At 38.1% G+C, this 26460-nt stretch overlaps 1 protein-coding gene across 18 annotated transcripts in view; it reads left to right on the top strand.

Moving 5' to 3' along the window:
• The window catches only part of Gphn (gephyrin), a 342975-nt gene that overhangs the window by 288500 nt on the left and 28015 nt on the right, over positions 1-26460 (top strand). For all 18 annotated transcript variants that reach the window (XM_075948519.1, XM_075948523.1, XM_075948515.1 and 15 more), the window contains 2 exons: positions 7516-7637; positions 25957-26044. In XM_075948519.1, coding sequence (XP_075804634.1) covers positions 7516-7637; positions 25957-26044 — 210 coding nt within the window. The remainder of the gene's footprint in view (positions 1-7515; positions 7638-25956; positions 26045-26460) is intronic.

Genomic DNA, 26460 nt, shown 5'->3' with positions numbered 1-26460 from the left:
AGACCTGGAAAAAATGGTACTCAACTTCATATGGAAAAGCAAAAAACCCAGGATAGCCAAAACAATCCTGTACAATAAAAGAACTTCTGGAGGCATCACAATCCCTGACTTCAAATTCTACTACAGAGCTACAGTACTGAAAACAGCCTGGTATTGGCATAAGAACAGACAGGAGGACCAATGGAATCGATTAGAAGACCTGGATATCAATCCACACATCTTTGAACACCTGATTTTTGACAAAGAAACAAAAAATATCAAATGGAAAAAAGAAAGCATATTTAACAAGTGGTGCTGGCATGATTGGATATCAACATGTAGAAGAATGAAGATAGACCCATGCCTATTACCATGCGCAAAACTCAAGTCCAAATGGATCAAAGACCTCAACATAAAGCCAACCACACTGAACCTTATAAAAGAAAGAAAGAACACTTAAATGCATTGGCACTGGAGACCACTTCCTAAATATAACCCCAGCAGCACAGACACTGAGAGAAACAATTAATCAATGGGACCTCCTGAAACTGAAAAGCTTCTGTAAAGCAAAGGGCACAGTCAACAAGACAAAAACAACAGCCTACAGAATGGGAAAAGATCTTCACTGACCGCACATCAGACAGAGGTCTGATCTCTAAAATATACAAAGAACTCAAGAAATTGGCCACCAAAAGAACACATAATCCAATTTTTTAAAAAAAAAATGGAGTACAGACCTAAACAGAGAACTCTCAGCAGAGAAATCTAAAATGGCTGAAAGACACTTAAGGAAATGTTCAACATCCTTAGTCATCAGAGAAATGCAAATCAAAACAACTCTGAGATTCCATCTTACACCTGTAAGAATGGCCAAGATCAAAAACAATGATGACAACTTATGGAGAGGTTGTGGAGAAAAGGGAACACTCCTGCATTGCTGGTGGGAATGCAAGCTGGTACAACCCCTTTGGTTGTCAGTGTGGCGATTTCTCAGAAAATTAGGAAACAACCTTTCTTAAGACCCAGTAATACCACTTTTGGGTATATATCACAAGGATGCTCAATCGTGCCACAAGGACATGTGCTCAACTATGTTCATAGCAACATTGTTTGTCATAGTCAGAAACTGAAAACAACCTAAATGCCCTTTGACAGAAGAATGGATAAGGAAAGTGTGGTACATTTACACAATGGAGTACTACACAAAAGAAAAAAATAATGCATCTTGAATTTTGCTGGAAATTGGATGGAGCTAGAAAACATTATTTTGAGTGAGATAACCAAGACACAGAAAGACAAATATCACATGTACTTACTCATAGGTGGTTTTTAAACATAAAGCAAAGAAAGCCAGTCTACAAACCACAATCCCAGAGAACAACAATGAGGACACTAAGAGAGACTTATATAGATCTAGCTACATTGAAGGTAGAAAGTAGAAAAAGACAAGACAACAATGAGGACACTAAGAGAGACTTACATAGATCTATCTACATAGGAAGTAGAAAGTAGAAAAAGACAAGATCTCCTGAGTAAGTTGGGAGCATGGGGACCTTGGGAGAGGGCTGAAGGTGGGAAGGGAGAGACAGGAAGGGGAGCAGAGAAAAATGTAGAGTTCAATAAAAATCAAAAAAAAAAAGAAATCTAACTTAGAGTATAAGTGAGTAGAATGAGTCTAAGGCATTAACTGTATTCTGTTAAGTGCTATAGCATTGGAGGGACAAAGGGAAAAGGTAAGCTATGAGACGTACTGAGAAAATTACAGTGAACTGCACTGGAGAGATGGTGTACCATACCAGACCCATGATATATTTTGAAGATAAAACTGGCAGATCTTGATAAGTAATTTAAAGCAAAATATCAGGACATATAGGGACTCCAGATGAGCTCTAAGTTGTTACCTAAGCAAGCCTAAGGATAGCTGTTTAGCCAACTACAGAAAGCTGCTAGTCAGCATAAATTGGGACTTCTGTTTTGAACATGTTACGATTAAGGTATCTATTAGAAGTTTTACTACAAATATTTAAAGAAAGCTTTGAAATGAAGATACACATCAAAAGTTACCAGGTACTTTACCAACTGGTATCTCCCTAGACCATAAACCAATTATGTTTAAAAGCTGTAAATGTTCCTCTTTATTGTCTTGTCTTACCTTATAGCCAAGTAGCCAACTTTACTTAACTTTACTTTTTTTCAGAGCAATAAGTAAAAGGTATTTCAATAAAAATATATTCTATTAGAATTTATAATCTCTGTGTGTGAGCGTGTGTGTGTGCGCGCGCGTGTATAAAGAGAGACAGAGAAATCTGTTGATCTGGATGATGTGGATATTCTAGGGTATTCATATATCATCAGTTAGAGCTAGAGAAACTAAATTTTTTTAGAAATGGAGACAGAAGAATGAAGGTGTGTAAAATAGCTGCTTTCAAGAAAGATGAAAACAGTCACTGACCACTACAAAAAAATACAGCCTTCCCCTTACACAGAAGTCTTAGGTGCAGGCAAAGCCATTTAAGTGTATGAGAAAGTGAGTCTTTGGCACATGATGGAATCATTAAGACCATAGTATTAAATCTCTAAAGAACAAAAATAGAGGGAGGTCTCTTAGGTAAAATAAATGAATTTGTCATTTAGGCAAATTAAGACAGATACTCTCTTCATGAGGATTTAACAAAAGAACTTTTTTACCTTTCAAGATTTTCTTTTGAAGTTTTACATAACAATAAAAATGCTAATCATTGAATATCTAAAATTATATTTCTTTTTGTTCTTAAAGTATTTTGTGTGAATATTATAGTCATGTTAAAAGTACTCCAAGTACTGTATTTGTCCTTAATGAAAGCATGCCTTTTATAAAGATAAATACAAGACCATCTACAAGTAGTTCATTATTTGTTGAATTCATTGTCTAAACATAAAAATTGAATTCTCAACATTGAACCCTAAAAATTACCAGTCAGAACGAATAAAGAAGAAATCTCATTCCAGTCCAGTTCCTTAAATAAACTAAATGGTTTATAGATTAATAAAAAAAAGCTTAGAAACATAAGTATAGCCAATTGGAAGATAAGATGCTTATTAGAATCAAATAAATACCCTAACAGCTCTTCACCAAAGGAAAAAAAATTAGCACATATCTGATCAAATAACCAAAATGCCCCAAGAACCTGACTTTTTGACAAAGAAAATAACTTTGAGAACTCAACCAATAAATATCATAATTCAAAGTAAGTGAACTTATCACCATAGAGATCCTCTGTATTAGTTACTTTTCTGTTGCTGTGACAAAACGCCATGACCAAATGGAATTTGAGGAAGAAAGGTGTTTTGTTTTGTTTTGTTTTGTTGGTTTTGGTTTTGGTTTTTTTTTTTTTATTGAAAAAAAATTTCTGACTCCTCCCAGCCTCCCATTTCCCTCCCCCTCCTCTCACTCCTCTCCCCCTCCTCTCACTCCTCTCCCCCTCCTCTCACTCCTCTCCCCCTCCCTCTCCAGTCTGAAGAGCAGTCAGGGTTCCCTGCCCTGTGGAAAGTCCAAAGTCCTCCCCCCTCCGTCCTGGTCTAGGAAGGTGAACATCCAAACTGGATAGGCTCCCACAAAGCCAGAACATGAAGTAGGATCAAAACCCAGTGCCATTGTCCTTGACTTTTAGCAGCCCTCATTGTTCGCCATGTTCAGAGAGTCCGGTTTTATCCCATGCTTTCTCAGTCACAGTCCAGCTGGCCTTTGTGAGCTCCCAATAGGTCAGCCCCACTGTCTCAGTTGGTGGGTGCACCCCTCGTGGTCCTGACTTCTTTGCTCATGTTCGCCCTCCTTCTGCTCCTCATTGGGACATTGGGAGCTCAGTCTGGTGCTTTAGTGTGGGTCTCTGTCTCTATCTCCATCCATCGCCAGATGAAGGTTCTATGGTGATAGGCAAGATATTCATCAGTATGGCTATAGGATAGGGTCATTTCAGGTTCCCTATCCTCAGCTGCCCCAGGAACTAACTGGGGACATCGCCCTGGGCACCTGGGAGCCCCTCTAGGTCCAAGTCTCTTGCCAACCCTAAGATGGCTCCCTTAATTAAGATATGTGCTTCCCTGCTCCCCTATCCAACCTTCCTTTTTCCCAATCATCCCATTTCCCCAAGTTTCCCCCATCCTCCTCTTCTCCCTTTTCTCTCCCCATCTCCCCTTACCCCCCTCCCACCCCACCCCCAAGATCTCAATTTTTTGCCCGGCAATCTTGTCTACTTCCCATAACCCGGAGGATAGCTATATGTTTTTCTTTGGGTTCACCTTCTTATTTAGCCTCTTTAGGATATCAAATTATAGACTGACTGACCTTTATTTATGGCTAGAAACCAATTATGAGTGAGTATATCCCATGTTCATCTTTTTGGGTCTGGGTTACCTCACTCAGGATAGTGTTTTCTATTTCCATCCATTTGCATGCAAAATTCGAGAAGTCATTGTTTTTTTACCACTGAGTAGTACTCTAATGTGTATATATTCCACACTTTCTTCATCCATTCTTCCATTGAAGGACATTTAGGTTGTTTCCAGGTTCTGGCTATTACAAATAATGCTGCTATGAACATAGTTGAACAAATGCCCTTGTCATATGATCGGGCATCTCTTGGGTATATTCCCAAGAGTGGCATTGCTGGGTCCAGGGATAGGTTGATCCCGAATTTCCTGAGAAACCGCCACACTGCTTTCCAAAGTGGTTGCACAAGTTTGCATTCCCACAAGCAATGGATGAGGGTACCCCTTCCTCCACAACCTCTCCAGCAAAGGCTATCATTGGTGTTTTTGATTTTAGCCATTCTGACAGGTGTAAGATGATATCTCAAAATTGTTTTGATTTGCATTTCCCTGATCGCTAAGGAGGTTGAGCATGACCTTAAGTGTCTTTTGGCCATTTGAACTTCTTCTGTTGAGAATTCTCTGTTCAGATCAGTGCCCCATTTTTTAACTGGGTTAATTAGCATTTTAAAGTCTAGTTTCTTGAGTTCTTTATATATTTTGGAGATCAGACCTTTGTCTGTTGCGGGGTTGGTAAAGATCTTTCCCAGTCAGTGGGTTGCCTTTTTGTCTTAGTGACAGTGTCCTTTGCTTTACAGAAGCTTCTCAGTTTCAGTAGGTCCCATTTATTCAATGTTGCCCTTAATGTCTGTGCTGCTGGGGTTATACCTAGGAAGTGATCGCCTGTGGCCATATGTTGTAGGGTACTTCCTGCTTTCTTTCAGGTTCAGTGTGTTCAGATTGATATTGAGGTCTTTGATCCATTTGGACTTGAGTTTTGTGCACGGTGATAGATAAGGGTCTATTTTCATTCTTCTACAGGTTGACATCCAGTTGTGCCAGCACCATTTGTTGAAGATGCCTTCTTTCTTCCATTGTATACTTTTAGCTCCTTTATCGAAAATCAGGTGTTCATAGGTTTGTGGGTTAAAATTTGGGTCTTCTATACAATTCCATTGGTCGACTTCTCTGCTTTTATGCCAATACCACACTGTTTTCATTACTGTAGCTCTGTAAAAAAGTTTGAAGTCAGGGATGGTAATACCTCCAGAAGTTCCTTTATTGTATAAGATTGTTTTGGCTATCCTGGGTTTTTGTTTTTCCATATAAAGTTGATTATTGTCTTCTCCAGATCTGTGAAGAATTTTGATGGGACCTTGATGGGGATTGCATTGAATCTATAAATTGCCTTTGGTAGAATTGCCATTTTTACTATGTTGATCCTCCCAATCCAAGAGCAAGGGAGATCCTTCCATTTTCTGGTGTCCTCTTCAATTTCTTTCTTCAATGCCTTAAAGTTCTTGTCAAATAGATCTTTCACTTCCTTGGTTAGAGTTACCCCAAGATATTTTATGCTGTTTGTGGCTATCGTGAAAGGTGATGCTTCTCTGATTTCCCTCTCTGCTTCCATATCCTTTGTGTATAGGAGGGCGACTGAATTTTTGGAGTTGATCTTGTATCCGGCCACATTACTAAAGGTGTTTATCAGCTGCAGGAGTTCTTTGGTGGAGTTTCGGGGTCGCTTATGTACACTATCATATCATCTGCAAATAATGAAAGTTTAACTTCTTCCTTTCCAATTCGAATCCCCTTGATCCCCTTTTGTTGTCTTATTGCTATTGCTAAAACTTCAAGCACTATATTGAAGAGGTATGGAGAGAGTGGACAGCCTTGTCGTGTTCCTGATTTTAGTGGGATGGCTTTGAGTTTCTCTCCGTTTAGTTTGATGTTAGCTGTTGGTTTACTGTAAATAGCTTTTATTGTATTTAGGTATGACCCTTGTATCCCTAATCTCTCCAAGACTTTTATCATAAAGAGATAATGAATTTTGTCAAAAGCTTTTTCAGCATCTAATGAAATGATCATATGGTTTTTTTCTTTCAGTTTATTTATATGATGGATTACATTGATAGATTTGCGTATGTTGAACCAGCCCTGCATCTCTGGGATGAAGCCTACTTGTTCATAATGGATAATTTTTCTAATGTGTTCTTGGATACGATTTGCCAGTATTTTGTTGAGGATTTTTGCGTCGATGTTCATGAGTGAGATTGGCCTGTAATTCTCTTTCTTGGTGGAGTCTTTGTGTGGTTTTGGTATCAGAGTAACTGTAGCTTCTTCTGACAAGTACATTACAGGGTAGCTATAATAAAATCATTTTATAAATGAGTTTGAGTAATTTGCTTTTAATGTAAATTCAAAGGTGTTCCTACTGTACTGACTAAGCTGACTACTTATTGAAACAGCCTAATATAAAATAAATTTTCCTGATGGACACTCCTGGTACATATTAACTCAGAGAAATGGAATTGTGGGTGGATGTAGTTAAATATTCCTTGTTTAAGTTTGTATCTTGGACACAAAATAGCTGTTCCTTTCAAAAAAGTTTTTCTTTAATACTCTTGATTCCACTTCAGAAAATATACCAGAAAGCTTGAAAGAGAAAAAGTAAAAAGTGGTTCTCTTCAGAATTGAGAATATCAGATATTCTCATTGTCAGGTAAATTGGAAGAGGGCTGGAAAGCTGGCTCAGTGACTAAGATCGCTAGCTGCTCTTCCTGAGGACTCGTTTGACTCCCAGCACCCACACAGCAGCTCACAGATATCGCTAAGTCCAATTCCAGGGAATCCAGTACTCTCTTCTGGCTTCAGTAGGCACCAAGAACATGATGGTGCATAGACATACATGCAAACAAAGCACCCATATACATAAAGGATATTTTAAGATGAATCGGAAGATAGTATTGCCAGACCAAAGATAATTTCATAATAATCAGTTTCTAGGAAAGCCCAGTTTCTCCTTGACATTATTGCCAAACTATAGCCAAACCTAGTATGAAATTTGACCCACTCAGCTACCATTCTCATTTACTTACAAAATCTATTCAAACTTCTTTAAGCATATAACTTCTACATGCCACGTGCTGTCATAGATCTCAAAATGCTAAACGTATTGACATCTAATTACTTCCATTAGAATAGGCAACATTACCTAAGAAAATAATTAGTGATGGTTTTTTGGCTTTGTAGCTGCTCAATCCTGAAGATGACCTCTTACCAGGAAAGATTCGAGACAGCAATCGGTCAACACTTCTAGCAACAATTCAGGAACATGGTTATCCCACAATCAACCTGGGAATTGTGGGAGACAAGTAAGTATAGATTTTTTCAAAAGTAGTTATCCTGAAATATGAATATTTAGATTATTAGAGTAGATGGAGTTGGTGCTAAAGAGAACAACATGATTTTTATTGGTCACATTCTTCAGAAGCCTAAGAACTGTAGAGGTGCATATGAACTTAAATATTTTCTTAGAATGGGTTTTATAAAAAGAAAAATACTTTTGCTTTGATGTGCTGTGTTAAATTGAGATATGTTTTTCATGTAGTTGTCTTTATCCAAGTAGAAATAAGGGTGATGATGTCATTGTTTTTCACACTTTTATTTCAAGAAAGACTTTGGAAACACAGGTGAGAAGCCTGAGAGAAACCGTAAAAACTATACCTGATTGTTTGACATTTAAGCACAGTCATTTTCCATGGGCTTATACATTGATTTTGTATCCTTATGTAACCCAAATTTCTTCCAGTTTCACCTATTTAACTGCAAAGGAGATGCAGTAACTATACCTGCCCATCCTTAAGAACACATTGCCTTTACCTAACAAATCAGTTCAGATCTTCAGTACATTCTCTAAATGTTTCTGTCAGTTTCCAGTGGTGTGTCCCATCATTTAAAAAATAAAAAGTCTCTATTTTCTGAGCATCCCACTACTCAACAACACTGCTACTTAACCCTTTCACAAGGCACAAATTCCTGTTCTCTAAAAGCATCACTGCTTTAATAATAATTAAACATTGACCTGGTGAAGATAAAACTAGACTCTCTGGAGTGATGGATACCAGGTACCTGACACCCATACCACTGTCTTCCTTATCACTAGCTCGTCACTGGAGAAAGCTCATCATGCGTTGATCCTTTCTTTGATATGGGTGCTTTAGAAGAAGCTCTGCCCTATCATTTTACAAAGTATATTCTAGTAGGTATACTATCAACCCATCCTAGATGGAAGGTGGGCACAGTCCAAACCTTAGACATCGACATTGTACGGGGAACTTTTTAAAGTTCTTCTTTCCCGAATTGTGTGGTGTGTGTGTGTGTGTGTCTATGAACTTATTTCCTTTTAAAAATCCACACTGTTTGTGTTCATCTGGCTTTTTAAAGGCTATAGCTCATTGCCAGTATGCAAGTCACCTAGTACCAGAGACCCACCTCCTAGGAAGGGAGTGAGAAGAGCTTCACAGCAGGGGAAAGATACCCAATTCTTTGGATTTGGGCCAAGCAGTAATCTGTCCTTTAATATAAATTTCAAGCACCTAAAACTAATATTGACACAGACATATAAAGAACACAAAAAAAAAAGCAACTTCTGAGAAAAGAAGTGATAGATTTAAGAGTTTTATCTGCCCAAAGATAAAATGAGCAGACCTCAAACTCCAGGTGACAAACTCAGCAGATTCAGTCTTAGTACTCACTAAAGAGTGGTGCTGCCCTTACTATAAAGTGCATTAATGAACTCTTTAAGATGTGTAAAGGTTAAAAGAGCCTTTTAATTAATATTGTTAAATGTCTTAGCCATAAATTGCACTCCCCTGGCCCATAATTCTGTCCATTGTCATTTTTATTGTTGCACTTTTTAGTGCTGGTATGGTTTGATGATATTTTTAATGGGATGTATGTTTGCACATGTGCACGCATGTGCTATGTAGCACAGGCAAACTTCCCATTTCCAATACCATAAGTGTCCGGGCCATAGCAGCCAGCTTTGGGATTTTTGACTTTGGTTTTGGTTCTCTATTTTAAGGTAATTAGGTACTTGTTATAATATATTACTGACATTATCTTACTTATAAAGACCATAACACCTTTAAAAGGCTCTTTTTAAAATAAAACTTTTTAAAAAGCTGGTTTGTGGAAAAGGAATGAATTGTCCTTTGTTAGGAGACTTAGAGGCTCCTGGCTGATGAGATCCTGAAGTGGGAGAGCAATTAGGAAAAATAACTTCAAGACCATGGTAGGGCCCTCCAGGGACAGAGACCTTTCATTTATTCAGATCCCAAGAACAAAGAGAATTTCAGGGTGGAAGGGTAAAGTTCCATATCATAGTAACCTAGTAAATGTGCCAGAAGTCACAGGCACTGAAAGTAAAGTTATAATTTGAGTTTGTTTCCAGCTGCAAGGAGGGATCCTACAAGAACACTGCAGAATACCTCTTGCTTTCTCAACTCTGCCGCAGAGAGCTATGGAAGCAGGGGAGACTGAGGGGGGAGCCGGGAGATAGGAGAGCGTCTGTGACCTAACACTGATGTTTAATTGTATAAAGTCCTTACTAAATTTGTGATAGGCATTTCCTGGTAACAGTAATGTTGATATTTAACCTCAAAGCATACACTGAAAACAGCAAAATGAACAAACTATAAAACCCATATAAGCAATTAAGAGAAATGTGTCACTTTGTAGTGTATATCCTTCTATTTGGTAGCAATACCTTATATAAAACTGAGAAAAGGGTTGTTTAAGTGACTGTTGCTAATACAGACTTTTTCACTCTTAGAGTGCTGTATTAAAGAAGCCCAGAATGAATGGTTTAGAACTCAGAAGTGGAATGTGGGAGGAAAGAATTTAATGCTATTCTAATGGAAATCTGCACTGGGAATTTAGCAAGGGAAACAAGGTACATAACTGTACAGCTATTGATATTCTATGTAGGTTGCCTCTTCATTCTTTTTGCTGTGTATTCCCTTTTCTAATGAAAGCAAATATTGTTATACAAGAACCTCTGAGAGGATCTCAGCATGGAAACAAGTTGGCATGGGAGGAACCCCAGATGAGAAACAGCTCAGGAATGCATTTGAGCACAGCACCATGCTAAGCTATGAGAGATAAGGGTATAAAGTAGTCCTCGTATCCTTGCCATTTAGAAGGCTTGAGTGTGGTTTTTAGGTTCTCTATGATTATACTTTCCAGCTCTTGTTCTTTTTTTGTTTGTTTGTTTTGTTGGTTGGTTTGGTTTGGTTTTTTGTTTCTTTGTTTGTTTTTGTTTTTCAAGACAGGGTTTCTCTGTAGCTTTGGAGCCTGTCCTGGACTAGCTCTTTCAGACCAGGTTGGCCTCGAACTCACAGAGATCCTCCTGCCTCTTTCTCCCAAGTGCTGGGATTAAAGGTGTGCGCCACCACCACCTGGCTCAGCTCTTGTCCTTGTTATTTACCTTGATTTTTACAATGAATATAAACTGGAAGAGTAAGTTATAACTTTTTAAATTGAGCTTAAGTTCACCACGTGTATTTATTTATTTATTTATTTATATCTGTATGGATGTTTAGCCTGCATGTATGTCTGTACAGCATGTATGCCTAGCACTGTAGAGGCCAAAGAGGGCATCACATCCCTACTTGTGAGCTTCCATGTGAGTGCTAGGAACCAAACCTGAATCTTCCAGAAAAGCAGCCAGTGCTCTTAACTGTGGAGCCATTTCTTCAGCCTATAAAGTTTGCTTTTGTGTGTGTGTGTACCTTTTGTTTAAAAAATTATGATGAGTTAATAAGTGAGAATTATAAGAGGAAGACTTCAAATACCTGAGAGTTAACTTTATTTTTTGAATGTTCATTTAGAAATAATAAGTTTATATTAAAATACATTTCCTCTATTCTTCTCACACTGTATAAAGTACCATACATTGGCATTTCTGGGGTTTTGTTTTGCTTTCTTCTTTTAAAAGTCTAATTTTGAAACCCAGAGATGTTAAGGAATTTATCTGACATTATAAAACTAGTTAGTGCAGAGGCAGAAATAAAACCTAAATTTCTTGAGATTAATAATGATTTTGCTATGATTTTGAAGACATGTAATAAAAATATGTCAGAAGAGTTGTAGCATCTCTAAGCTTAGGTAGTCAGAACAAGTTTTATAAAGAATTTGAAGGATTAATAGAATCTAGCTAGGAAAAGATGATAGGTTAATCCAAATAAGAAACATAAAATTTGCAGTAATAGGCCAGACTAATTAGAACAAAAGGTTGGGTTGGAAGAATACACATAAATTTGGTAAATATTTGAGGTTGGGTTTTCAGGCAAGGCAGAGTTGCCCATATCAACTGAATTTGAAGCTTTTTCTAACAGACGAAGTTATATAATAAGTCATTATTTTAGAAAACAGTTGACTGCATGGACTAATGACTGAGGGAGACTTTGGTCAGTCACCAGGAAACACGTGCTGTATATAGGTATAATGAATCAGCTGAAGTGGGCTAATACCTCATCTTTGTAACTGTATAAAGTGAGACCATGACTACTCTAAGGTGTGTCTGGGGGAAAATTTTTTTATTATTATTGTGGAGATGAGGGAGAGAACAGCCAGAAGCAGGGATAGAAAGTAGTAGACTGAACATGTCCAGCAGACTGGTATTAGTCATAAGAGGAGAGAGTATGGGAGAATGAGAGAGGAAGAGAAAAAAGCAACCAAGAGAGGGGCAAAAGAGGGAGAAAGAGAGAGGAAGACTAAAGAGAGAGCATAGCTGAAATAGCAGTTATAGGAATGAGAAGCTGGAAGGTGAGGCTTCCGAGCCAGAGCAGTTTAGGGTAAGGAAGGAGATAAGGAAAGCTAGGTACTTGTGATATACTGAGGAAGCCTGGAGGCCAGCATGTACTTTTGTATGCCAGTGGGTGCCCAGAGAGCCATTTGTCCCTTCTGACAGTGAAAAGGAAATGGTAGAGAGGAATGGGGAGTGTGGAGTTTCCGTTGTACTCATCACTAACTGACTTCTAGGTGACCCTAAGCTGCTGGTTCATGGGTCACAGAAAGTAGCAATAATACGTTAAATTCAATGAGTGCACTGTGAGCTTTAAATAAATTGTTAATGAAAATACAGAAGAGAGAGAGAGAGAGAGAGAGAGAGAGAGAGAGAGAGAGAGAGAGAGAGAGAAAGAGAGAGAGAGAGAGAGAGAGATCTTAGCACTGAGGAATTATAGCCTAATAATAAAAATACTTCCAAACATTCCAGCTCTGAAACTCAGATTTCAAAAGTAGAAATCATAGAGATTGTTCATAGCACAGAATAGTACCATCGCTACCAGTGTTGATTCCTCTTTATTTGGACAACACCTTATTGAAATAGTATGTTTAAAAAACACACACACAGGGCTGGAGAGATGGCTCAGAGGTTAAGAGCATTGCGTGCTCTTCCAAAGGTCCTGAGTTCAATTCCCAACAACCACATGGTGGCTCACAACCATCCGTAATGGGGTCTGCAGGTATACAACAGACAGAATATTGTATACATAATAAATAAATAAATATTTTAAAAACACACACACAGCTGTTAGGTCTTTTTATCGCAGTATTATATCCTGCAATTTCCCTCACCTTATTCTCCATTTGCAATCTCTGCTTTCTTGGCTTTTGAAGCTCCTCCTCCTATGGTTCACTCTCCTAATACATGTTTTCCTATGGCTCTCCCTTGGCTTTTTAGCCTCATTCCAAACATCATTGACTCCGAAATCCTGTCTTCTCTTCTAGAATATGAAACTAGTCAAGCTGAGACAAAACAGATGGCCTATTTTTTGTTTGTTCCCATGGCTGGTTTAGTAACCAATCAGCCTGCTTATCCTACTAGGCAACATGCGTCCCATCAGTGCCTGTAATACAGAATTGTGGCCAAAGCATAGTTAAAATATTGGTCATTTAGGTATATGTGATTTTCAGCTTTTGTATTTTCTATCTGTTTTCCTCGTAAAAGTGCTATCATGTATAGCCTAAACACAGTAAAGGATTTGTTATATTGAATCAATGTGTGAACTTTCCCAACAAATAGTAGTAAACTTCATGAATAATGAGACAGAGTATGTGCTGGTAGTCACTATGTCCACAGCAATTGGTGAGGGTACATCTCTTGGTTTAGACAGTCCAGCCATCTTTTCCTATACTGTCTTCACTTTCCATGCAACCTACAAACTTCTGTCTATAACTATTTAGAAGAATTTTACAAAGTACCATCAAGTTTAGGAAGCTGCTCTCTGAGGCCTAAATAGACAATCTTATACATTTACCTCTGAATATAATAAGCAGTAAACATGATTCAAATGCACAGATTCTACTGCAGAAAAAGAAATTAAAGTTCAGGGCTGGAGAACTGGTTCAATGGTTAAGAGTACTTACAAAGTGCCCAGGTTTGGTTCCTAATGAAAGGATAAAAAAAGAAAGCAAAGTGGGTATCTTGAGCCCTCCAAGGTTCGTGACTAAGCAAACATGCCAGGTGCAACAGAATTAGTGCAAGAGGTTTATTGGGAGAGGGTGTTGGGGTTCAACCTCAGTGGGTTCATACGTTTCAGGGTAGGGATATGTGGATTAGAAATGTTAGACAGAAAGAAAACAGGTACAAAAGAAAAGACAGAGATACAGGATGGAGTCCGGGGGACAACCCTGTGAATACTAAATCTGCCCACATTTATTTCTCATAGGCTTTATATACCCCAATCCAAAAGAGGAGGAGGAAGACAAAACACTTATTTACCATGACACAAGGAACAAAGTAATCACATTCTCAATACCCAAAACATCAAGTAAACACACCCTAGGTCAAAACGTCTTGTCTGTAGCCATATCCTGGGGCCAACCTCCTATTATAACCTTGAAGGAGCAAGAATAGGCCTGAACTCTCTGACCTTTGGTCAAGGTGGAGCAAATCCACATCTGTGGGCTTCCACAGAAGGGGGAGAGTAAAAGAGCGAAAGGCTGAGTCAGAGTGGGGACATGAAAGAGAAAAGTAGACAGGGAGACCAGGGGAAAAGTCAGAGGCAAGAGAGCGAGCTGTGCCTGGTAGGCAGCTTAAAGGGGTACACTGTTGTACTCCATTCTGTAGTATGGAGGGGGAGCGGGGTCCCTTTTGTGCTGTCCCACCCAACTAGCTTAGCCCCCGAAATAATCACACAGAAATTATATTAATTAAATTACTGCCTGGCCCATTATATCTAGCCCCCTTCTTGGCTAACTCTCATATCCTGATCTAACCCATTTCCACCAATCTGTATATCACCACGAGGTCGTGGCTTAATGGGACAGATTCTAACCAGCATCAGTCTCTGGCAGAAGAACCATGGCGTCTGCCTGACTCTGCTCTTCTTTCCCAGCATTCAGTTCTGTCTACTCTGCCTACCGAAGCACTGCCCAATCAAAAGGCCAAGGCAGTTTCTTAATAACCAATGTAAGCAACACAAATACAGAAGGACCTCCTACACCAGTGCACGTGTTATATTGCTGATGGTGGAAAGGCCCCTGGCAACAGCTGATGGGATAATTGCTTCTGTGGCAGAGGCAGGCTGCTGCCAGGCTGGAATTAACACCTAGCATCCATGTGGAGGCTCACAGCAGGCTCCAATCCCAGGGGATCCAAAGCTCTCATTTGGCATTCTTATGCCCCAGGGGCATGCACAGTGCAAATACATGCATACAGGCAAAAAAACTCATGCACCTAAAATAAACAAATTCCTTTTAATTTAAAATAAAAATCAGGCCGGGTGTTGGTGGTACACGCCTTTAATTCCAGCACTCAGGAAGTAGAGGCAGGCCATCTCTGTGAGTTCAAGGCCAGCCTGGTCTACAGAACAAGTTCCAGAACAGGCTCCAAAAGCTACAGAGAAACCCTGTCTCAATAAAACAAGAGAGGGGGGGTATTAATTGAGTTCATATCATTCCTAAAGCTGATTTTAACTATTATACTGTTTGTACCTCAGTTTAAGACACAACCCAGTAACACAGCTTCCTAACTACTGACTTGGACCTTTCAAGACTTGAATTTTTCCCTATAATTAAGTAAAATTGTCCCCCATTCTGGAAAAAGAATGCTTCATAGAAGCCTGCCACACTCAAATCCTGCTTGCTTGCTTAGCTCTGTTGTAGGGCTGCTGTTTGGATTTCAACCTTGCAGCTGCTAATTTATAAAGCTCCCATTTCACATTAAAGCACAATGTGGAAGATTAACAAGTACTAAGATAGCAAATTGGATTCTTATAAAACTGACACATTTCACAGAAATGATCAAGATAGACTTCATAGTACAGTGATTACATGAGCAAAGCCCAGTGTCTTACAGCTTCCAATTTGTGAACCCAACAGTTCTAACTTCTTAGTGTTTCCCTAATGTTCTTAAAATGGGACTTGTCTAATTAGCAAAGGGAGTTTAGATCTCAGTTTAATTGGTTCTTCTTTATCAACTGCCTACTTCTTATGAAATGAACTCAAAATGTAGTTTTAAATTTTGAATCAACAGATTTTTTTTGTCATTTATTGGAATTTTTCATTTTTCTCTTCACTAACAAAGAATATTCTTCACATTTTATCAAACATGCTTTTAATTAAAAGACAGTCTTCTCACTCTCCATGGGAGACTTCTGTAGTGGCTATTGCTGTTGTCTTTCTGAATCCTTAAGCCTTGTTATAGTTGATGTTCTATTTCAAGGAACAATGTCTAGGTAGGACTATAGCTAGAAATTTTGACCATTCTAAGATATTATTGATGGGAAGATTTTTATTATAGATATGAGTAAGAATACAGAGACATCCGAAAGAGGCCAGATCAGGAAGAGACAGCAGTAGACTAAACAGGATTAAGCTATGAGAGGAGAGGGGGTTGGAGAAGACGACAGAGAGAGCAAAGAGTATGTGGCCTAAATAGGCTTATGTGGGAATGAGAAGCTGGGGAAGGAAAGCCCATGAACTGGAGATGTTAACAGTTGGGGTGGGGTGAGAAGAGCCAGGATGCCAGCATGGACTCTGTAACAGATATTTGAGAAGCTGAGAGAGCCTGCAGGCCAGCATGCATTTTGGTATGCCAATAGGCACCACAGTTAGCCATTTTCTGGTGCTTTTGGACCTGACACTTCCCGAATCTCACAAACTTTCCTAATGACCCTCAACCCAGTTCTGATTATTATGTCTCACTCATGTATTTCATTTCTTAATATATTTTCATTTTAATCACTATATTTTAATTCAGTCAATAATATCACTACTTATTTACTGTCTTAATTTTTGACAGAGTCTTACTATGTAGTTGTGGCTGGGCTGGCTATTGGGTTATTAGCAAATTATGTTCTTATAAAACTGGACCATTTTGCAGACATTATCAGGATAGACTAAGCTGTGTGTGTAGACCAGGCTAGCCTCAAACTCACAGAGATTCACCTACCTATCTTTAAAGTGCTGAGATTAAAGGCATGCACCTTTAACCAATTGTACTCTTCCTGGGGAAGACCACCTCTTCCACTCCCATCTTTATTCAGTTGCCTGTAGTTCTTTGTTTAAAATTGAGGACTTGTGAACTTCACTTTGGCATGTTCCTTGGTATCATCCTTGTTCATCTCACATTTGGTGAGACTTGATGAGTGTAGCTTCTGATAGTAGGAGACACAATCTCAGAGCAAAATCTCTGATGTTCTGGCTCTTGGAATCTTTCTGCCACCTCTTCTACAATGTTCCCTGAGCCATAGATGTAGGAGTGTTGTGTATGCTTTGGTACTGAACTCTACAACTCTGCATTTTGATTTGTTTTTCTGTAATGGTCTCCATCAGCTGCAAAGAAAAGTTTCCTTAATGAGGGGTGAAGATTATACTTATCTGTGGGTATAAGAACAAATATTTATAAATTGTTGTTGGAGATTATAATGACTTGGTAACAAGTGATTGTAGATTATTCTCCAATAACTGTGAATTCACTAGCACTGAGTAATAAGCTAAGTTTCTATTATCACTCATGATTTCCCTCTTGTTGAATAGGTCTTAAGTCCAAATAGAGAGAGCTGTTGGTTACAGTCAAGGTATGTGTGTCACTATTGCCCTCTTTGGGTTATCAAGACATGCTGGTCATTGATGTGGTTCATAGGTGCCATAGCTAGGTAGGTCTATTGGTTACCTCCCTCCTTTGGAACATTACATGGTTGCTTAGGTACTATGAAAGTTAGTTCTGGGAGTGGGCATTCAGTTCAGTTCCTGCTCAGTTATCACTGGATCCTGTTTCTGAAATGCATGGTATCTTAAACAATAGGGACTATACCTTCTACCTTTGGGGGCAACCACAGGCAACATCAATAGGCTGTATATTTGGGGAGTTTTTTGGATAGCCTTGACCAACAACTCAAAAGAGGGCTTCTCATGCATGAAATTAGTGTTTTATTAGGTGGTCTTTGGATCTTGGAGGAAGCACCATCAAACCAGATGAAAAAAGCTCACTAAAGCTATATACAAATATTTTCATTAAAGCTATATATGTATATTTATATACAGAATTATGTATATTATAGTGGGGGTAATGTTTTGGGGGGGTTTCTCTTGTTTGTTTTGGTTTTTCAAGAAAGGGTTTCTCTGGCTGTCCTGGAACTTACTCTGCAGACCATGCTGGCTCCAAACACACAAAGATTCACCTTCCTCTGCCTCCCGAATGCTGAGATTAAAGGCATACCCCACCACCATCTGGCACGGATTTTGTTGTTTTGTTTTGTCTTCTAAGGTAGTTAATAGTATGCTTCCTTGTGACTTTTTTCAAATGTCCTTGTTATTATTTTATTTCTCCCTTTTCCCATTTCCCCTAGCATACTGTGAGTCACCTTTACCCTCCCCACCTTCTCTTTTTATTTCCCTTCCCCTTCCTCAGGGGCACCCCCTTTTCCATTATAAGCATTTTGAAATTTATAAATCCTGAACTTGGACAACAGCTCTGTCTTGGTCTTGAATTTTGCAGCAGACTTCATAGTAAAGCAAAAATAATTTGCTGCTACTCAGGGCTATAATCATTTATAACAAAGACAACTTTGAGCAAATTTGAAGCAAAGGCATTTTAATGAAGCATGCATCCTCTGAAATCAGATTTGTTGGTTAGCAGAACAAAAGCTTGGCATATTCTCTAGACAGTATATTCTTCCTTCACAAAAACTTACTAATCCATATAGTCTTCTTAAAGTCACATTAATTCACTGGTAGGTGTATTTTGAGATACAGTTCACTTACACCTTTTTTTAACCTTTCCTTTTAAATCAATCTCTCCATAATAGCTTTAGATTTAAACAATTATATTGATATTATAGCAAATAATGTAGTCTGAGAAAGAAAAAATACTATATAATATTTAGGACCATAAATCGCATGTTTTTTTAGATAGAACTAAGGAAAGGAAAGCCTGATTTTTGTGATTCTTTAATAAAGGATTTAGAACTAAAAGAAAGTGATACTGATGTTGGTCACCATCTCCAAAGTTGAAGGTGAATGTCATAACTGTAACTGTACATAAAAGAAAAGATCCCCCCACTACCATTTAAGTCAAATATGTGAATGATCCTGATGTTCATAAAGATGATGGCTTAAGGGGTAAAGTGCTTGCCAAACAAGCATGAAAACTTGAAGTCTTAGCTCCAGAAACCAGGTACAAGTTGAACAGGCATGGTGACACTTGTGATCCCATCAGACTATCTGCAAGGCAAAATATAGAATAGGCAATCATTGAGCTCTGGGTTTAATTGAGAGAGCTTCTCCATATAAAGAATGAGAGTGATGGAGGCACCCTGTGTCAATTTAAGGTCTCCATACTCAGCATGCATTCATGCTCATGCATATTCCCACACACTTGCAAATATGCATGCCTACATAGGCATTCCAACACATATTATATGAGAAAATAGTAAATAGTTGTTGTTTATACAATTTTCAATATTCTCATAGACTCAGAATATCTCTCTCTCTCTCTCTCTCTCTCTCTCTCTCTCTCTCTCTCTCTCTCTCTCCTCTCTTGTTTGTTTTGGGGTTGGGTGTGTGTGTGTGTGTTTTGAGACAGGCTTTCTTTGTGAAGCCTTGGCTGTCCTGGAACTCACTCTGTAGACCAGGCTAGCCTCAAACTCAGAGATTACCTGTCTCTGCCTCCCAAGTGCTAGATTAAAGGTGTGTGCCAACCATGCTCAGCTGACTCAGAATATCTTAGAACTAAAAGGAACCTCTAATGTTACCCAGTCCAGTAACTTTCACTCAATGGAGAATGTTAAGGAAAAGTTAAGGAAAATATCTTCCAGCTAGTCATCATGTTTTGGTTTTGATTATTTTAGTAAAAATAATCTTTCTGATGAGGCAGTACATTTTCCTTTTAGATATTATTACAGTGTGCATGTATTTCCATGACACTGAGCTGAATCTCTGTTTCTTCTAAAATAAGCCACTTCCATTTTCTATATAATGGCCTTCTAGATATTTGAATGCCCAGTCCTAGTTCACATTACTTATTTTCCTCTCAAAGAGTCATTTATCATCATAAAAATATTAAATGGGTGTTCTCTTTCATTCTCGGACATTATTATTTGCTGTAATATCATTATAATTGTTTATTCCCAGAGACTGATTTAAAACCAAGATTAATCTGACACATTTACTGAATGCCTACCATGCACCCAGATTTGGCAGGGCAGCCACTGAGTCTGGATGAAAAAGAACTTGTGACAGGGCAGTTAGTTCTATATGCTGTCATCCTTCTCCATCCAGCTCTCACCGCAGCTTGTGACCTCTAATGCTCCTTTCTTGTTTTAACTGATGTTAGCATTGCCCTGCCTGCAGTTTTGCTTATTTATGTTTGCCTTGTGAAATTCTGTCTGCCGTTATTTTCAGTCTTTGATCTCTAGAAGTATTTTCCTTATAATTAACAATAAAATAGAGTTTGAGGTTCAAACTGAAAGTACTATCTTGCATATGCTTGAAATGTTATTATTCTGTTTGCTTTAGTAGAGTTTGCATAAATGATTACCAGGATTTTTTTTTTGCTTCCATCTTAACTTTTGTTACTATTTATATAATTTTATTGTCTTTTTCTGGCTCTGTTGTTGCTTGGCTCCAGTTACCATTTGCTCTTTTATCCTTTACTATTTTGGAAGTTAGTACCCTTTGTTGTTTTCCTTCCATATAGTGATCCTCAAAGACAAATGCATTCTTACTGTCATAGAAAAAGGGGACACTGAATGCCTCCTGCAAACATTCTCATTTACTGCATGCACACATATGCCAGTCAGATGAGAACCTTAGGATACTTTTACTCTCTTAATCTTTAGGTAATGCTGAGAGCTGTTTCATTAAATGCATTAAATTTCATAATTTACCAAATTTTCTTACAGTAAATTTCTGTAACTTAATATTTAACAATAAAATATAGTTCTCAAATTTATCAGTCATCATCCATTTCAGTTTAGCTATGTATTTTTAGACACGAAGCCTCTCTTCTACTTTATTTACTGTAACGTTTCCAGAATATTACTTATGGTTTATTAGCTAATATTTGTATTTTTATTTCTTTTCATCCCAACTAGTCAATGACAGCTGGCTTAGTGTAAGATCTAGCATTGCATACCTTTTTCTCAGAGATATAATAATGCTTATTTATTGTTTTCTATTTTAGGGTTTTATAGCAAACAGGTCTAAGGCCAAAGTATTTTTCCTTTCTTAGTAATTATTTCTTTCTGTCTGAATATTTGTGAGATTTTAAAATTATCCTTGAAATTACCAAATTTTTACTAGAACTTGCTTAGGTCTATGTTTTTTCATCAGTTCTAAATAGACTTGGTAAGCCTTTTAAATTTCTATGCCCATTATTTTCAGAGTAAATTAAATGTTTCTCTTTTTCCACTCTCTGTTCATTTTCCTTATAATAAGATCCCTTTTGTCTTTGTGTCAGCATCTTGTTCTGTTCTCTAAGTTTCTTGTTATTTCTTCCATGGCTTCTTTCTTTGTACACATTTATAGAATGTCTAGAGCTATTTATACCACTTAATCTTCTAGGCCACAAACTGAGTCTTTAACAAAGAGTATTCTTATCTTCATCTCTAAATTTTAACTTTTAAAAATAATAGGTTCTATGTGTTTGTCTGTGCAGTTGTTCTTGTGGAAAGAGTTCAGTGTGTTACAAATGCTGGCTTGAAATTCACTCTGTAACTCGGAGTAGTCTAGGTCTCTCAATGGTCCAATCTTAGCCTCCCTAGTTGTGGGATTATAGGCATATGCCATCAATCTTGATTATTTCATTGGGTTTTGTCAGTTTAGCATGGGAGTTTTGTTTGCTTTTTTACAGTGCTGGGCCTTGGACATAATAGGCAAGTACTCTACTACTAAACTACACTTCCCTGCCATGTTTATTGTTTTAAAACACCTTTTTATTGTTGTAATTGAATAACAATTAGTGTTTTGTAAATTGTCACCATTATTGTTGTTAACACTGTCTAGTCTCCCAGCAATTTTATTTCCCTGGGAACTCTTCTCAATGTTGCATTTACCCATCTGCTACCTATTTGTGACTTATTGTATTTGGTATCACTATTCTGTGTTTTCTTTTGTTCTTCTAAGGGTCCTCTTTGTACTCAGGACTCAGGAAATTTCTAGCGCAATTTGGAACTGATAGACATGAAAGTGATGTAGGAAAGAGGACACAGGGGACACAGGCTCTGAAACCTGAACACTTGAATTGGCAGAGCACCAACAGCAATCTGTACCAGTCTTCTGCACTGAACAACTTCTGTGTCTCCTCACTATCTAGCTGTAAAGAATGGTGGTCCCCAGTATTTTGAGATAGGGAAGTCTTGATATTTGAAATAGATGCCTGGGTAAGTTTTAAAGTGCTACATTTTACACCTGAACTGGATTCCAGCTAGCTCAAGTGCTTAGAACCAGTGTGAATGGGTGTGACTTGAGGTCATTGTCCTCATGTTAGAGAGAATGAGGAGCACCCTCACCCACACACATACACAAAGTGTTATTTTTGTAGGTTCATCTAAGTAATGAGTTTTTATCTAAAACTATATTCTAGACTTCAAGGTAAAAGGCCTTCAGTTAATGGCTCTACTTTCTGTCATCTGGTACATACAATCTTATGAATGTAAAGTAACTCTTTTGGAATGTTTTTTGTTTGGTTGGTTTTTGTGTTTGTGTTTGTTTTCAAGGAAGTTGTCATGTAACAATGGTACTCTAAAAGAACAGTGAATAGGTACTCAGTAATTTAAGAGAAAATGGGTAGAAAGTGAGCAAATATAAATGAATATTTAGAATTATTCTTAAAGGATAAGCAATAATCATACAAATTTTACTGAAACTAGTTGTTCATGAAGGAGATTTTAAAATATGTATCTGAGGCCAGGCACTAGTGGTACACACCTTTAATCCCAGCACTTGGAAGGCAGAGGCAGGTGGATTTCTGAGGCCAGCTTGGTGCACAAAGCAAGGGCTACACAGAGAAACACTGTCTTAGAAAGAAAAAAACAAAAAATGTGTCTGTTTGAGAAAAGGGAAATTGGACAATTAAACTGCTTAATAAAACAGTGCCTATAGTGCCAATAGTGGGAAAATATTTCACATGATTTGAGTATAATTTTTCCCTTCATCAGTATTTGGAGAATAGGATAGAAGATCAGACAGGACCTCACTCTAGCTCAGAGTACCCTAGAACTTGAAACAGTTTTGCTTCAGCCCCACAAGTGCTGGGATTACAGGCATAAACCATTACACTAGACCCTTCAATATCTGTCATATTCAAATGAGATTTATATATTTAGATAAATAATGACAGCTTTCATCTGAAGATATGTGATAGGAATTTATGGTCATTTAAAATAATCACTTAAAAATGAAAACATGACCTTGAATATCTCACTATGTCTGTCAATCTCAGTACCCCCTCCTATCCTGCCTACCTGTATTTTGAAATTAACTCATAGGGGTAAAAATATATTGGTTTATTTTGAAACATGAGCATTATTATCACTAATTTTATTTCTCAAGTATCAGTTGATTATACATAGGGAATTTTATCTTAAATATCAGGTCAGATTATGTTTTGCAATTTCACTATCTTAGTTATGGTTTCTAATGCTGTGACAAGACAATGTGACCACAGCACTCAGGAGGCAGAGGCAGGTGGATCTCTGTGAGTTTGAGGCCAGTCTGGTCTATCAAGGGAGTTCCAGGAAACCCAAGACTACACAGAGAAACCCTGTCTCAAAAAATAAATGGGGGCGGGGGACTTAAGATTGGCAAAATTAATGTTTCCTTGTATCAAGACAAAATTGTGTTTTGTTGATGTTCACCTGAACTACATTCTTTATGGTGCTGTTATTTCCACCACTTAACAGAATAACTTGCTGTCCTTTTACATAAAATCAAAATCAAACTGAAAAGGACTAATGAGATCTGTTTAAAATACTTAGTTCAATGCAATCCCTCTTCCATGTTCACCTAACTATTAACTTTAAAATCTATTTTACAGATTTTTTTTTTGGAATTTTGGATTAGTTTTGACCATGGATTCTGCCTTCAGTGAACATGAGTACTATTGTACATCTAACTGAAGAGTTGTAAATGTTCCCTATATTGCTTGAAAGAGCATCCCACAAAGCACTTTGCAAGTTTTTATTTTCATCCCTTCTGCTTAGGAGGTTTGCTTCTGAGATCCAGAACAACCCCCAAGTTGTTCTATGATTCAAGGAAAATGACCTGCCTTGCCATTGTCACCTTTCCCGTAAACTACATGAATGTATTTAAATCCCAATTTAAGATTGTCTCCAAAATTTAAAATAAGAAATCCCTGGCAGGGGGCTGGAGAGATTGCTCAGTGGTTAAGAGCATTGCCTGCTCTTCCAAAGGTCCTAAGTTCAATTCCCAGCAACCACATGGTGGCTCACAACCATCCGTAATGAGATCTGGTGCCCTCTTCTGGCTTGCAGGCATACATGGAGGCTAACTCTGTACATAATAAATAATTAAATCTTAGAAAGAAAGAAAGAAAGAAAGAAAGAAAGAAAGAAAGAAAGAAAGAAAGAAAGAAAGAAAGAAAGAAAGAAAGAGAAAGAAATCCCTGGCATCCTAAAATTGTTCTTTGCCAGAATTTTAGATAAATAACATCTGACCTTTCTTAGTGTTTTATACATTGTAGCATTCAATATCTGAACAGCTTCATTATCGCCACTTTACAGATAGAAAACTGAAGCCAAAGGGGTTTAGGAACTAACTCTTCTAAGGTTTAACATTTAGCAAGTAGCAGCACCAGAATTTAAGCTCAGGCAGTCTCAATTCATCTGGCGTCACTAACATTCTTTTCCCCTCCCTTATCAAGTAGTTCATTAAGGTAACAGGATATCTAGTTTTACAGACATTAGAGATTTGGGAAATACATTCAGTCACAGTAAAAGATAACTTTATAGTCAACAAATGTTTACTCCAGTGATCTTAAGCAAAGGAAGAATTTATGGGAGGTTATAGAGTTAGCTCGTGGAACTCAAGAGAAAGAATAGTTGAGGCTCTAGAAGGACTAAGGGCCAGCGCTAGAAAAATCAGAAGCCAGGTTTACCCTCTTTTCAGATGTCTGTATTAGATCTCCATGACAGACAGACAGAAGGTAAACAAACACTGCTATCTTCCACAAGTAAGAAGTTCTCAGAAAACGAGAGTGTGAGCAGGATATAAAGTACCCCTGCACCCTAGACCTTGGATACAGACATATATACCACGAGGGTCCTGTCCTTCTCTGCCAAACAGGAATGTGCCTAGCCTCAATCCCCAGTTTTCATACTGTCCTATTATTCATATAACCTTACATCTTTTTTTCTAGCCTTTCTTTTCTGAATAAAAACCTTTTGACTCTTCATAGTCCTTGGAATTCCCCTTTTACTTCCTATTTGTTAGACTCTGTATTTTTAAGCTTGAGGGAACCTCTAAAATTATCTTACCCCACCTCATCATTTCTCTAGCCAAGCCGTGGACCATACTGATCTCAAGATCCCACAGGTTTAATTATTCATCCAGGCTCTGGCCAGTCCCCTTCTGTCTGTCAGAATCCAGCCCAGTTTTCAAGGCTCCAAGTCACTTAAAAATTCTTTGTTCACTTGTTGTTTGGGTTTGTTTTTTGAGAAAGAATCTTCTGTGCGTCCCAAGCTGGCCTCAAACTTAGAGTCATCTGCCTGCTGGTGCTTCATGAATACTGGGATAACAGGCATGAACCACCACACCTGACTTTCTCTAAAGAGTGTTATGTGATCCTGACAACACCTAGGGTGACTAACTAAACTTGCATGCCCAGGAATTCCAGGGACATGTGAGTTTCAGTACACAGGACATTTTAGGCAGACAAATTCTTAAGACATCCTACAGCCCACATTGTCTCCTCATATACTGCATTGTTTGGACAGAAAGCCCTGTGAAAGTGCCAGGAGCCAGTACTTCAGCATTTTACACAAAGTCCTTTCCACATCACTACTTACACTCTTCATTGTAGAGACCCATTGGATTCCAGTTCACACAGAACACATTATTATACTCACAATAATGCAAACTCAGAGGATTTGTAGTGTTTAGTTTTCAGTTAGCACTACACAGTCCCTTTTTATGTTAACATAGTTGTCTTTATTTTTCCAGCCCAGATGACTTACTCAATGCCTTGAATGAGGGTATCAGCCGTGCTGATGTCATCATCACCTCAGGAGGTGTATCGATGGGGGAAAAGGTAAGACTCGTGAGATCTAGTCACTTTAGTGTTTTTACTATAGACCACTGCTGAGCTGTGCTTCTCTGATAGAACACTCTGACCCTAAGCAACACAGAGAAAGGATTTAGTAACTTACCCTTCCAGGTCCATCATTCAGGGAAGTGGGGACAGGAACTCAAGTAGAAGCTTAAAGCAGAAACCATGAGCTTGCAGGCTTACTTACAGGCCACCTATCCAGAAAATAATGCCACCTTGTGGGTGGGCCCCCAAAATCAACTAATAATGAAGACAGTTCCTCACAGAAATGCCCACAGATCAACCTGATAAAGACAATTGAGCCTCTTTTTTTTTTTTTTTTTTTTTTTTTGATTTTCAAGACAGGACTTCTCTGTAGCTTTTGGTTCCTGTCCTGGAACTAGATCTTGTAGACCAGG

Source organism: Microtus pennsylvanicus, chromosome 14 (genome assembly GCF_037038515.1).
Source record: "Microtus pennsylvanicus isolate mMicPen1 chromosome 14, mMicPen1.hap1, whole genome shotgun sequence".
Classification (NCBI taxonomy): domain Eukaryota; kingdom Metazoa; phylum Chordata; class Mammalia; order Rodentia; family Cricetidae; genus Microtus; species Microtus pennsylvanicus.
The sequence above is the reverse complement of the archived record's forward strand: the minus strand, read 5'-3'. Positions and strand labels throughout refer to the sequence as shown.